This window comes from Hipposideros armiger, unplaced genomic scaffold (assembly GCF_001890085.2).
Source record: "Hipposideros armiger isolate ML-2016 unplaced genomic scaffold, ASM189008v1 scaffold_1363, whole genome shotgun sequence".
Taxonomy (NCBI): Eukaryota; Metazoa; Chordata; class Mammalia; order Chiroptera; family Hipposideridae; genus Hipposideros; species Hipposideros armiger.
This window is the reverse complement of record NW_017732713.1, coordinates 175,679-191,156: the sequence shown is the minus strand read 5'-3', so window position 1 is coordinate 191,156 and position 15,478 is coordinate 175,679. Positions and strand designations below refer to the sequence as shown.

Sequence of the window (15,478 nt, the reverse complement as noted above, 5' to 3'; positions counted from 1 at the left end):
AAAACTATGGACTTTGGGAGATTATAATGTGTCAGTGTGGGTTCATCCATTGTAATAAATGTACCACTCTAATGGGGGCGTATTGATAATTGGGGAGGGTATACACATGTGGGGGTAGGGAGTACGTAGGAAATCTCTGTATTTTCTTCTCAGTTTTGCTGTGAACCTAAAACTGCTCTAAAAAAAAATCTTCAAAAAAAAGGACCCCAGCCTGACCTTGGGAACTTCTAAGAAGGAAGAAGGGAAACATGAGCCAAGGAATGAGGGTGGCCTCTAGAAGCTGAGGACAGCCTTCAGTTGGCAGCCAGCAAGGAAATGGCAACCTTCTCCATATAACCACAAGGAAGCGAATTCTGCAGACAACCCCTGTGAGGAAGGGAATGGGGTCCTCTAGAGCTTCTGAAAAGGAATGCAGCCGGCTGACACTGATTTTAATCCACTGAGACCCATGATAGACTTCTACTCTGAAGAAATGTAAAATAATAAATTTGTGTTGTTTGGTGGGAGGGAAGGACTACCTTATAGGGCTGCTATGATAATGTTAACATACATAAATTATTTCAAGGAGGGTCTGACACATAGTACGCATTCATTAAATGTAGCTCTCAGAGCCACCTATAATCTTAACAAACCTTAGGCAGATATTAATTATAGCTTGTTTCTTTGTAAAATAAGTATAATATCTCCCTCATGGAGTATTTGTGAATGTTAAATGATAACACTGTGAAAAGTGCTTAAAACAGTGCCTGGCATATGGCAGGCATGGAATAAATAACAACTAGGCTACTAAACACATCATCATCACTGTCTGAAAAACAGCTGATTTTAAAGGCTTTGGTTAGACTGATATACTCTGCATGGAAGCATCTAGCGTAGTGCTTGCACATAACTGGTGCTCAGTAAATGTTAATGAAATATGAGCTTAATTTTCTATATTGCATCTCTATTTTAAAAGTCCAATGAGGATGTTTTGGACTGCTTATCAATTATAAATCTCAAAATCTGATATACCAGGAGCAAGCTTCTGGCTGCTTTATAGGTTCCTTCTATTTGTTACAGGATATTCAGTGTGATCTTATGCTGCAATTAAGTCCAAAGCTGGAGAAATAGCTGCTAAATACCCCACATTTTTGATTGAGAGAGCCACTGGATATATAGCTAGACGCACAGCAGGGCTTGAGGTGGGGAGGTCTGATTAGCCATCCAGCCCCACTACCAAGACCAGTCCCCAATCCTAGTCAACAAAAAAGAAAAACCGAGAGAAAGAACCCTGTTGAAAAGTGGGGATTCTTCCCTCCCCTGAAGAAGAGGGAACACCCAAGAGAATTGGGACTCGGGGTACCTGGCCAGAGAGAGATCATCCCCCAGCTAGACTTTGCTTAGCCAGCACCTGTTGGTCTGCCCCCCAAATTTCCTGAGTAGGAAAAAAAAAAGGAAATGAAAAAGAATCTTCAGAAGAGTGACTCTAAAGGGGGAGGTGACAGTCGGAGACATTTGTGGAAAGCCCCCAAAATAGAGTGTGGGGGCTTGGATGCCTTTTTGTGATGAGAAACTTTGAATCCCTTACTGAGATGAACTGACCCAGTTGAGCATTTTGCTATTTCTGGGGCCCACAGGGATGCTTTAAGAAACAGTGTACAATGACTGAGTTTTGTGAGAGCCGAAAATGTATCCAGGGGAAAGGTATAACAAAATGTGAGGGTTTTGTTGTTTTTTTGGTGTTTTTTTTTTTTGATCCCTTCTATCTTGGAATTACGGTCATGGACAAAACAGAGACCAACATGTGCCAAGTGCTCCATTTTTTAAGTTCAGAAAGCTGCCAGAAGTCAGAGCCAATCGCCTCTCTACAGATTTTCTAACCAATGTAAGACCAGAAAACCAGTCCTGCCGCCCCACAAGTGAGCCATACTGGGGAAGAGCTGGGAGGAGTGAGCAGCCTTGGGCGTGCCATGTTTTGGAGGTGAGGCTACTGCCTGTCCACCCCCAGGGAAACAGGAGACGAGTGCTTTCCCTCCCTGCCAACAAGGAGGGGAGAAGGAGTGGAGGAAGTTCTAGAAGAATCACCTGTAAAGCCTGTGAGGGTCTGCAATAAAGAGAAACAGGCGTTTTTGGTTTGGTTTGATTTTTTTCCCTTGGCTCATTAGCTGTGCTGGCCCTGCACTATCTAGAAAGGAAAACAGAAATGGAAAGAGGTGGTGAGGCCAAGAGAGGGTGGGCAGTGAAAATCCCTTTGTTGTACTAGTTACTCCACCTTAGAAGGTACCCACCAGGCAAAGGAACCTGGACAATATGCCCTTACAGGATGTGTGCAGCCTGTCAGGGTTCACCTGAACATCGGGCCCTGACAAGACTGACTCCATCTTGTCCTCTGCCCTCCATTCTGTGTCACCCACAGGGCCCCAGGTTGCAAAACTTTCCACTGAACACAGGTGGTGGTTTGTTCTGTTAAACTCCAGTAAATAACAACCCCCAGATATACCTATGGATAGGCTCAACTCGACTGTTTTTGGCTTCTGTAACTCGCTTGGCTAGGCACAAGCGTTCTGAGCAGGATGTGGTTTTTACCCTTATAAGCAGACCCCTGAGCTCACTCGGGGCCGCTAGGTTTGGAGAGACATGAGTCCTCTCCCGGTCGCCGGCTTCTGAAATAAAGACTCCTAATTCAGCCTATTGACTACGGTGTCTTCTGTTCAGCTCGCTTATTTCCAATACAACACACCCCAGAAGCTGCAATCACCAAGAGGAAGGTCCATGAATATTCATATACACCCTGCCCAATGAGGAAGAAGTGGTGCCTGAAAGAGCAGGGTGGGGCTCCGCCTCAGAGAATGCCTTCACACTTCCATTCAGAGCTGCTGGAGCTTCAGGTGGTGCTGAAGGAAACAGAGCCGGTAGACCCAAGAGTTTTCATTGAGCTTTAAAATCAAGAACACTGAACTAAATACCAGAATAAGATTGTCCCAATAGTCAAGGTGGATGCAAATTGGCAAAATCTGGCCAAGGTGGTCAGAGACCCATCAGAGTCAGCCAGGTGAAGCAGGGGTGGGGGTTGGGAGGTAGATTTGACAACACATAGTCAGAGCAATTACTAGGAAAAAAAAAATGACCTCGTGTTTTTACCTGAAATTCAGACTCCCCAGTCCTCAGTGTCCTTGTCCTATTTCCCACCCTTCCCCTTCCTGATGAGCTCCCCCTCCGTCTCTTTCTTTACTATATTATGGCAGCGGGGCTGGCTGAGTGGAGGTCTGTTGCTTACAAAGTCAGCAATCCCCATCCAAGCCTGCCTCTTGGTCTTTTTTATCCTACTGCTCGTTGAGCTTTGCTTTCCCCCATGGACTCATGCATCTTTTAGCAGTGTTTTAAAGGGCTTTTCCTCTCTAATAGTTCACATGTTGCATAGGTTAACCAGAGTCAAAAGATATTATACTATTAAACTGCACAAAGGCCTCTGGCCCCACAGTCACAATGTAGGCCAAACACTGAACGGACCCCAGGAGGCACTTAAGGACTCTCTGGACTGTACCGAATGCAGACATATACAGCCAAATTCTGAAAGCGAACTTAAATTTTGGCTTGTTTTTCCTCCACAAAAAGGGGTTGAGAGACTTTTTGGACACCATAGCTGCTCCTATAAATAATGTGGGCTGGGTGCTTATATGTTCTATGAGGGAAAGCCATGTCCTCCTGGCTAACTGCTTTATTCTCAGCACTCACATGCCTGGCACATAGAAGGCACTGAATAGATATTGCAAAAAAATAGATTATGATACTGAATAGATTATAACAAAGGAATGAATGGAGGCATGCATAAATGAATATAGTAGTGAATATCACATGGAGTCTTAATATTAGGCAATAAATGAAATTAGCCCTAAAAGGTGTTCAGACAGCTGTCGACAGGCCTTTCAGGCAATCTAATTTTTTTATTCATATCATGAATATTTATTAGACACTGAGTAAAACTGGGATGAGGGATCTAAAACAAATGCACGAGAAGTGAAGGATATAAGGTACAGATGACATAGCCCAACGTCAGCACAACCACCAACACTCAAGCTCCAAAACCCCAACCCAACAAAATACCATCCCTGGATTCCTGTGCCTTTTTACCACTCCCTCATCCTCCACTCAGGTGGGTATGATCTGCTCCAGATTCAAGCCCAAAACTTTAAATTATAGTAAACAGGACAACAACTCAAAGTAACAGTCAGAAAATACCATTGTTTTATTTAAGACAGTTTTCTTGGAATGCTCTACCTTATCATGAAGAAGCTCATTTTTCTTTTTTAAATTGCAGTTTTATTTAATTGCTCATGCCCTAGGAAAACGATGCAAATGGTCCCACGAAGGCACTGCCTTTTAAATGTAGATGAAACAAGGGGCCGGCCAAGTGACTCAGTTGGTTAAGAGCTCACTCAAGAGTGCGAGCTCTGGGCAACAGGGTCGCCAGTTCGATTCCCAGCCCAAGCTGAGCTGCCGCTGAGCTGCCAACAGGTGGCAGGAAGGCTCAGCTAAAAATAAATAAATAAATAAATAAATAAATAAATAAATAAATAAATAAAATAAATGTAGATGAAACACCGTGCTATTAATGGAGAGGATAACGGTGACAGATCAAGGTGCTGCTCAGGGCACTACGTAAATTCCTCATAGCTAAGTCGCCACAGTGCTCAGTGAGCGGAGAATCTGCCACTGTACATATCCACTCTATGGGAATCTGTATTAGCTGCTTGGTTTCTTGACGATCCCCTAAGCGGAATCTCACCACTTAACGTTAACAATCACTGTACGTCTGCTACGTATGATCACTGCTCACACAGAAAAGGAGGGAACCTCAAACCCGCCCTCAGCCAGAGTCAAAGAATTTCTGTGAACAACCAAAGAAACCAGTTACAAGAATTGATAGTAGCAAGACAAAAACAAAAACAAAACAAACATAAAAACTGGCAGGAAACTACTTTTAGAAATATAAACAGATCAATATGTAAGATGTATACACACACATGTTCATTGCATCATTATTTATAGCAGTGAGAAATTGCAACAATACAAATATCCAATAACAGTGGATTAGTTAAATTATTAACTGTCCAAACAAAGGAAAATCTTACAGCTATTCAAAAGGGATGCTGTAGATCGACACATGCTGTTACCAGAAAAATATTCACAATGTACTGTAAAAATCATTATATTTTTGACACACATGTGCCCAGAGGCATTGGAATGGTCTGGAAGAATATGTACCAAAATATTAACAATGTTTATCTCTAGGTGATTAAATGTCGGTCATTTTTACAAATGAAAATGGCATTGCTCTTGTCATTTAAATGCCAACTTTGCGAAAGTAGAACTCTTTGAAGAGGCTTGGTGATCTCCCATGTTCAGTCTTTACCAGATATATTTGGAAAACTTTTTGAAGAAAAAAATCTAAGATGCAAATTTTGACATCCTTTTTAAGGATCTTTTTGAAGAAAGTTATTTGTTCCAATATGGCAACACTTTTTAACTCACTGTAAATATTTTTTTCCAAAATAAAAATCATAAAGCTATTTTGTCACGTTTGAAAGTTAAAAATTACTTAATTATATGAGAAAATGTTAAACATTGAGTGAATAAAAGAGGCTATAAAACTAAATATACAAAATACACACTATTTAGTAATACACACATATGCAGATAAATAGGCACAAAAGAAACGGTGTTCACAATGAATACTTCTAAGGGATGAAATTACCAGTGGGTTTTTCCTCCTTTCTACTACATTTAAAATTTTTCTACAGTATCTACTACTTCCAAAATCAAACGAATAATAAGCACTCTGAATTTTTATAGTAAGCATACGGAACATAAAAGCATGTATATATTGGTTGTATCAATAACTGAAACAAGCACTTTGTTCAAAATGTCCTTTCTGATTACACTGACTTGGAAATCTCTGAGAGCATACTCTGTTACTTAAGCCCTGAATAATGGGGAATGTGTAGCTCTGAATTCATTTCAGCTTCCTCCTGGCACCTAATTAAAGGAGTGACACAGCTCTTGTGGTCTTGGCTGCTTCCCTCTCACACAATGCTATAGCTAGAAGACAGTCCAACAGAAAGGGGAATAAAATCAATAGCTTTGAAACTCAGCATAATTATCCGAAACAGATGAACTACAACCCCTGAAACACTACATTACTCAATTTCTTACTGACTTAATTAATAACACTAGACTGTAAATTTTACAAAATCAGGAACCATGTCTTACTCTCATCACTGTATATCAGCATCTAACTGGCACATATATATAGGCAATTAGTAAATGTGGATAAATGAATGAATGAATGAATGAATGAAGAGGTGATTTATGGCTGGGCTTTGTTATTCTGCCTGTGGTTTTATAGCATTCTTAGTACTAACACTAAAAAAAAAAAAAGGTGTGTCATAAGGTTACATTTCATTGTCATATATTTTATTACTGAAGATACAAGTAAAAGACATAGGATGTGTCCCAGGAAGCATCTTTTCTCATCATTATGGCTTAATAATTAGCAATTATTCAGCACCTAATCCACTCCAGGTAAGTATTGCCACCTCCAGCTAAGGACCAGAAAGGCCAAGTAAATTTTTCAAGGTCTCAAAGTGAATAAATAACAGAACCAGGATAAAAACCTGAATCTCTGGGGCCCCAAAGTCCAGGCTCTTTTTAGGTAGGAACAAGCGCATCTCACCCAGTCATGTGAGAATGGCTATGGATCCTACACTATTTATCTCACTTAATTATCATCACGAACCTGTGAAGTGGATTAGCACTGTTATACCATTTTTCAGATGAAAACACAAATAAACAGAGATAAAGCAGCTTGCTCAAGGCCACATATCTCTTAGTAGAGCCAAAACAGAACAAAAAGCTAAAAAGCATTGTTGATAGAAGTCTATCAACTCTGTCATAAAGGATTGCTTTAATGATATGTAGCCTCACTTCCAAGGTGATTTGCAACTCTGTCAAAGAACAAACTGGCCATACTCTACGCTAACATATATAGTTACTCAATTGATCCAACTAGTTTCCTAAACCCTCCTCTCCAAAATAAAGACTAATAGGCTTCCAAGGTGCAAAATACCACCCCCATCTGCAAAGCAGAGGACAAAAGTACAAATGTATCTAAATATTCAAGAGTTATAATCAAATCAACAAACATAAACAATATGTCCCATCCTCCTATCCTTTTCCGTGGACAAATATAGCTGCATAACAACTCAGAATGCCAGCTTCTCAGACTCCAGGAAGTTTGGTACTAGACATGGCAACACGGTGAGAGCCCAGCCAAGTATACGCGTGAACCCCGCAGTCCCATATCCAAGTTCCTTCCACAGCCTTCCCCTCCCACTAAGACCTGTTCCTTCGCCATCCCTTGAGCCTAGTAGTGCACACAGCAGGGGCAAGTCACCCTCAGGATGAAAGCTGGGGCAGGGAGGCTATGGGTCATTTGGGCAGGGAATTCCAGAGTCTACAAAGGCCCCATTGATGTCCTGCCTCATTAAGAAGGAGTGAGACCAGAGAAGGAGCAGAGTGAAGTCCCCGGAAACCAGGGCCCCGAGCCAGGGCTTCTCTTGCCATAGTCTAAGGGGGACACTGATGAGAGCCCTAGCCAGCTCTCACACAAGTTTTCAATCGAGACAGCTGCTTCTAGTAAATCTCCCACAAAGCACCCCTCTCCTTACCCTTCTCTCACTAAGACCTGGCCACCTATCAAAGTACAATTCATTCACTCTTCTTCCAGTAGTCAAAGCATTTATAGTTTGTAGTTTCCAAATTTGTCTCTTAATTGCATGATATTTGCTGAGTTTTAAAAATCTTGTCAACTGGGTCAGTTTTGTTTCTCTAAAGCAGTGGTTCTCCACCAGGGGAGATTCTACCCCCCAGGAAACATTTTGCTAAGTCTGGAGACATAGGTGATTGTCTCGTTTAGTGGACAGAGGCCATGGATATTGCTAAACATTCTACAACATAAGGGACAGCCCTTCACAATGAAGAATTATCCAGCCCAAAATGTTAGTAGTGTTGAGACCACGAAACTCTGTTGTAGAGTAAGAACTCCCTGAGAATAGAGAGGCTGTTATTTATTCCTTTGATCCTCACATGGCCAAGTAGAGTGCCGGACCTCATTACGTATCTGTTGCCTGACTGATTGGCTATCTGGTCCCACACCTTTCTAAAACATCCATTCACACAGTAATTCAAAGATTAGTGTGCCAGGAACTGTGCTCAGCTCTGGGAATGCAAATATGAACGAGTTGGCAGAAAAGGCGACCAACTAGTTCTGTTAATACATCATGGATAAATGCATGCATCACTAGCAGATATTTGTACTCGTACATTTTTCTGTTCATTAAGTCTCCTCTCCTCAGCCTATAACTTTCAAGAAAGTAAGACTTTTGTTAAGGTCACTGCTATAGTTCCAGTATCTTCTACAGTAATAGTGGTAGACACACAGTAGTAGATATTTTGGATAAATGAAAAAAAATGCAATAATATCCACAAGTTATTTTTTGAAAAAGCAGAAATGAGAAGCTTCTAACAGCCTGGGGAGGAAGGAAGTAATAAGGGGAGTTGCCTTGAGGAGAGCTAACACAGAGTAAGCACTAACGATACATCGGAAACAGTTCTAATCATTTTCAACACATCTGTTCTAATGCTCACAACAATCCCACCAGAAGACACATTTTACAGACGAGAAAAATGGGCAATGGAGGCTGACTTGCTGAAGAACACAACAAGTGGCGGGGTCAGGATTTGAGCACAACTAACTTTGGAACTTTTGTTCTTCACCACTAGACTGCACAGTCAAGAGATGAGTAAGGCTTGGTTGGCCAGGTGAAGAGCAGATGAGACCTCGAAAGAAAGCATTCTCAGCAGAGGGAATGGCACAAGCAAAACCAGCACTGCCTGGCTTATTTCAGGAACTCTAACCCTAGCAACAGCGGCTCGATTCCTGGCCCGAGCTGAACAGCCGCTGAGCTGCCAACAGGTGGCAGGATGGCTCAGCTTTAAAAAAAAAAAAAAAGGAACTCGAACCCTTACCAATATCACTAAAGCATAAAGAGGAAAATTGATGAAAGAGAATGTTGGAGAAGCAACCATGGCAAAAGCTTAAGAGACACATACAGCAATGCTTCATTTATCCAAGGTTATCAGGAAAGGAGCATAAAGTTTTTACTCAAATAGCTCTGGGTGGGAAAGCCAACCCCATTATTTTTCTGTAAGATTTCTCTGAGCCTCCGTTTCCTCATCTGAAAAGCAAATAACATACAAATATCTACTTTAATAAGTAGCTATGGGGACAAAAGATAACAAATAAAATAACTGAGAGCCAGGCCCGGTACATTTTCTGGGTCCAATAAATGTTAATGACTTATTTTTGCTATTGTAGTTACTGCTAATCAAGTTTTCTCCCATTTATAAATCTGCAACATAATTGAAGCTTATTTTCTCAAACACTACATATTTTTCCTTATCTAATTTTAAAGTGAATTCTACAAGTCCCCCAACCTAACAAACATGAAACTTACATCTCACATATACAGACGGCTGCACCTGTCTCAACCCCTCCACGAACCCCAACACCCTTTCGCAGCCACCAGCACAGCTGTGGAAATACCTAAAACTTCTGGAATCCCTGCATTTAAAAATGGAGACAGAAAAGAAGCCACATGAAGATAGAGCTACTTGGAATAGTGTTTCTTTCACAATTTGGGCAAAGAAAGAGGAACGGGCTGCTTAGAGTGATGGTTACCACCCAGTGAATAGATGGGGTTTTCAAAGCATTTTGGTGTGTTGTCTCCTGTGCCCAAGTCCACCAGCAACCGTGACGGGCCATCTCTGCTGATGGCTGGCCCATGGCCGGCACCCTTGGATACATGGTGCTTGCTCATGTCTCCGGAGCTACCCTTTAAGCCCATCTTACGATCATGAGCTGGCTTCCACCTACCTCCCAGTACCCCTTTCTACAATACTATGTTGACCACACTCCACCCAGGGAGCACACCAGGCACTTCCCCATCTCCCTGCTTTGGTCTTCGCTGTTGTCTCTGCCTGGCCATCCTTTTGCCCTCCCCGCCTCCCCTTACCCCATCTCACCAACCGTCAAGCCTTAGTACAAACACCACCTCCTCTCTGACTTCCTTCTTTCCGACAGAATGAAATGCCATGTTCTGCAAACTGCCCCCGCCCTTTGCTTGTTTCTACTGTTATAACGACCATGTGCTAAACAGAGGTATGTGGCGAGCATCATTCTAGGGGCTTTCTGTATGCTGTCATGTAATTTTCACTACAAACTTGTAAGAAATTATCATAAACCCCATCTTACAAATGGGGAACCTGAAGCTCTGAGTTGAGCTCACCAATGGTCCCACGACAGGAAAGGGACACAGCCAGAATTCTAGCCATGTTCTGAGTCCCCAGATCCAGAGTTTTCGCTCTGCCATGTTGCCTCTCTTTGATGGCCCTATTTCGAGTTGGTTCATTATATACAGGTATGCCTGTCCTGTGGAATTACAGAACACCCCTTGATGACAGGGACCAGGGCATGTTGATCTTTATAAATGTGGATAATAATGTATTAATTTATACAATGTTCTTAAGAGAATTAAAAGAGACAACACATTAAAAGCGCTTAGCATAGTACCGCGCAAAGAAGAAGTACCAAATAATTTGTTAGTTTTGTTGTTGTTACCATGCCAGGTGCCAAGAATAAAGCCTTGCACATAAATTCTGAGCTGAAGTTTATTTCTGAGAAGAAACTGAAATGGGTAAGGACCTCGTGGAAGAGCCAAATGCTACTTTGGGCTTTTCCCCATATTATTTGACTATTTAATCAGAAGCAACAAGAGTTGCATAGTAGCTTTCTTAAGTTTCTATGATAGGGTCCATTGATTTCTTTATCTTTCTACCCTCAGGTGGATGTTAGGAAAGCTTCCTAGTTAGTTCAAATGTTTTGCAGCATTGTTACTTTTTTGCTGCCCTCTCCTACTGGATTTGTGCAGGTTCCCCTCTGACAAGTCAATGCTTAACAAGTTCTGAGCTAGGAGAAGAAAATCACAAAGTTTTACAAAAGTAAAATGGAAGTACAGAGGGCAAAATGTATTCTAAAATTCTGGTGCTTATAAACATAGTGAAACACTTTCTTGGATCCTCATAGCATTGAACAGTGCTTTAAATCGCATTTCTTTACTCGTTTGTTTCTGTCCGTCGCTCCCTAGCAGGAGATTAGCTGTCTGAGAGGAAGCAATCTGTCCATCCTGTTCACTGCTATCCCGCAGGGCCTAACTCATACCTGGTGCATAGTAGTAGTGACTTATATATTAGTCAATTGATCGCATTTATATGTATATATGAGTATATACATATATATGTTCATGACATTATTCCATGGTTTATGAATAAATGTGATCATATCCCCAGACATAACTGCATAGTGGACATTTATGTACATATATTTGTATTTGTGCAGAATATGTTTCAGACTGGAAAACGCGGATGCCGTTTTGCAAAAGTTGGTTCTCCTGAACATATAAAGGCTTCTGGATGACCGGTCTACTATTATTGAACAAACATATGCTACTACCTGCACACTAACAATTCAGATGGAAAAGAAAAACAAAAACAATGGATTAAAATGGATTTAGACATAAAGAGTTAAAAATTTTTTTGACTTAACAAACTATAACACTGTTACTATCTTTTTAAACCCCCCATCCCAGTTCATTAGCTTAAGTGTGAGGGTATATGAGAGGGAGGCAGCCTAAGGAACAACAAACTTTCTCTACAAATCTGGCAGGTGAAATGTTCCGAATTCATATGGGCTGGCAAGATGTCCTTATATAAGTTGTAATCTATACAGAGAATTATAACAATTATAGCAACACCACTGACTAGGTAAATGTGCCAGGCACTTAGCATCAGTTTCTTTTTTATTATTTAAACCTTATACCAACCCTGAATGGTTGGTGTTATTATCCCATTTATAAATTAGGAAACTAAGACTCAAAGAGATAGAGTAACTTGCCAAAGATACTCTACTGTTTATCTAGTCACGGTACAGACTAAAAATTCAGGGTTCTACTCTGAAACCCAAACTCTTTTCAGTAAGCAACAATGCCTCTTACACAGTTGTACAGGCGGTAACTTGGAGGGATATGTGTTTAGGCAGTTTTTGTAGAGTAGGCATTGTAATAAGTAATTCTCTGCACATAGAGGCTAGACCAAATGACAGCCAAACACACTGAAGGTTACTCCAGGCTACAGACAGCAAGGGGCAAATGTGTCTCCAAAACTATCAGCCTCTGTTTCTCAGAATATGAAGCATTTTCCACTCAGCTGTCCTCCAAAAGAAATGTATTCTCTAACAGGGCTTCATTACTCCTCCTCCTATACAAAAAAGAAATGGACTTTTGTTGCAAACCACTGGGAAGTTCCTAACTCATTCCCTTATATTACTTGACGTGAATGTGCTTTCTGTCTTCAGAGAAAAGAATTGCTGGATGCATGCTATGCCTTTGGGATGCTTTGGGATCCCACAAGCAATGCTGTGGAGGTGAGAAGATTAGTCCTTATACACTTTGAAGGGGAGAGGGGTTATTTTAAACTTAATGACAGCAGAATTCTAAAAAAAGAGAAAAGGAAAGTCTTTCTTCCCAGTTTAGAGGAGAATTCAGCTACCTTTTCCTGAAAGAATTGACTATTATTTCTTAGACCTTCTTTTCAAGAGCAGGCCTGAGATGCGGAGGGAAACAATATGTTTTAAAAGTTTGGTTTTTTTAATTTATAGATGTTTCTGAACATTTGTAACCTACAGTAATAAGGAATGTTGAAATTACCTCTCACCTGCCCATATAATACTTGGAAAGATCCTATGCAGAGCAGAAGAAAGCACTCCCACCCAGACCACTCCAATCACAGGAAGCACCAACTGCAGCAGCAGCATCTGTAGGGATTGAAGGTGAAAGGGGCACCTGGCAGTGGTGCAAGCACAGGTGTCCCCCCCAACCTGCCCAGGGAAGCGGAAAGGAAGGGGAAGCAGCTCTGCCTTCCCTCCAATCCACGCTCAACCCCTGCTGCCAAGAACTTATTTTTAGACTTAAACTTAAACTGGCATTCCCAGAAAGGAAGAGAAACTACAATGTCGGAGTGATACTCAGAGTTCTGGTCTCCAACCTGGTTTTAGGGTTTTTTTTTTATTTTCTGATATCGAGTCCCTTCCTAAAGCACATCTCCCATCCTTCAGAAGGCATCCAGTCTAAGCCAAGAGAAAGGTCTGAGAGCTTTAGAGGTTCTGTAATGAAAATTCCAGCTGTGACCCTTCAAAGGTACATGACCTTGGGGAAGCACTTCATCTTTCTGAAGGCTCAGTCTGTGGTTGGTGAGATGGGGTGAATATCTGTTATCAAAAGTTGTTGAGGCATCAACATAAAAATCACGCAGTACCGGGGTCTCAGTAGGGCATCCGTAAGTGCCCTATGTTTGTTAAGGGCACAGTGCACACAGCAGCGGATGCTGGCTGGGTGCTCATGTTTCCACTGCCCAAGACTTGCCCATTACTCCCTCATTAGTGATTTATGTTACCATCCACTCACGTAACCTCATCAAGATGCCGCCTACCGGCTTCTAGTTCTCTGTCTCTTCAAAAGTCCGCCGAGCTCAAGAGATAAATTCTCATTAAGTGCAAGGGGCAAAGTTCACCTGGGTTCCCCTTCCCACCGGTTATCGGTAAACCACTGAATACAAATCAGGCCAGGGCAGAAACACGTGTGCAGGCTTTTTACACTGGCAAAACAGGTGTCTGCACATCTTTTGGGATAAGGGGTGGGAAAGGACCCCTGACTGAAGTCTCCAGTTTGGGAATGGAAGGGAAGAGGAGTAGGGCAAGAAAGACTGCACGAAAGGGATGCCTCTGCGAGGCGGTCCTCACTGGCTGGTGACCCTGTCCTCGGCGCAGTGGGAGGAAAGGACACGAGTGGGGAGAAGCCGCGAGAGCAGGAGTACCTGAAGAGTCTGGCCGCTGTCTGGTTCCTCCTCCACGCCGTGCCCTGTTGTAGCACCCCCTGCACGATCTCCTTCTCGTTGGGCAGCCGATAGACGGGGAATATGTAGAGCCAACAGAGAACCACGACACAGAGGGCACTGGCTCCCACCGGCAGCCGGGTCCGCGGGAACTTCCACGCCAGTACGGCCATGGCCCCTCTAGACGTGTGTCGCCGGGCCCGCCCGCAGGGGCTCATCGCAGCCCCGAGGTCCAGGGGGGCCACGGGCCAGAGCCTCAACACAACTCTAGGCGAAGTGGCCGCGGAGGGTGTCCCCACGGCCGGCTCCCCATGCACACACACCTTTCGCCTTCTTGCTTTCGCTCGCACTCACGCTTCTTCAGCCCCCACGGCCCCAAAGGTCAGAGCAAGGATTTTTCTTTCTTTTTTTTTTAATGCAACTTTTTCAAGGATTTCTTTCTAGAGGAAGTGGCTGAGGGAAAGTCACGAGCTATGGCCATGGTCGCTTCCCCTGCAGAAGGCGGGCACTGAAGTCTCTGTGAGCGCGGAGAGCGGCGGCGGCGAGACGCTCTCGCGGGTTCTGCAGCATCACTGTCGCCCTCGGCACGGGTCCGGGGACAGGCTCGGCTCCCTCCCAGACATTTGGTCCACGGCGTCCCCTTCTGAGAGATGCTCCTGCGCCCTTCGCCGCCTCTCCCCGCCTCCCGCGCTGCTGCGCCGCCAGGCACCCTCCCCAGACGCGCTCTCCGCGCCGCGCCAAGTCCTTGGAAATTTCCACGGCGGCCCGGGACCGCTATCCCGCCCCGGGCTTTTCAGCCTCGCCCGCCAGGACCCTCGCTCCCCACCCCTCCGGGAGAAGAAAAGAACTCGCTTTCATCAGTTAATTCAGCAGCGCGCTGCAGCCTTCCGCTGCGCCCCGGACTTCGCAGACAAACGCCCGGGGATTGGTGGAAATCAAGGTCCCCCTCCCTCCCCCACCCGAAAATTGCCTCCTTCGACCCGTTCAGATCCGCGACGCTCAGCTGGAGCGTGCGCCCCTCTCGCTCCCGCCCATGTTCTCTGGAGATAGAGGTAAACAATAAAAAATCACCGCCACCCCCCAAGAAAAATTTATATATAGATATATAGATATAGATATAGATATAGATATAGATATAGATATAGATATATCCCTGAGTGTGGCAGAGACTGGCTGATAACCTGGCCCTTCGACACGAAGCCTGCGTGCAAGAACTATCACCCTGCCGCCGTCACCCTGGTCCCTTACTAAATGGTTGGTTATTAACCCGCAGTGAGACGCGAGGAGGCTCCAGCAGCCGCCGTGTGCGTGTGTGTGCGCGCGCACACCCACAGACACACACGCACACACCCTACACACCGATGCTCACGGGCCCGCACGCGCGTGCACGAGGAGATGCGTGCACACCCGGGTCCTCCGTCTCGCCTCCACCCTG

At 43.7% G+C, this 15,478-nt stretch overlaps 1 protein-coding gene across 1 annotated transcript in view; it reads right to left on the bottom strand.

Moving 5' to 3' along the window:
- The window catches only part of LOC109377322 (alpha-N-acetylneuraminide alpha-2,8-sialyltransferase-like), a gene marked incomplete at its 3' end in the record, with an annotated part of 43,273 nt that extends 28,289 nt beyond the window's left edge, over window positions 1-14,984 (bottom strand). Inside the window, exon 1 of the mRNA XM_019633630.1 lies at window positions 14,026-14,984. Within this exon, the coding sequence (XP_019489175.1) occupies window positions 14,026-14,261 (236 nt within the window). The remainder of the gene's footprint in view (window positions 1-14,025) is intronic.
- Between the last annotated feature and the right edge of the window lie 494 nt (window positions 14,985-15,478).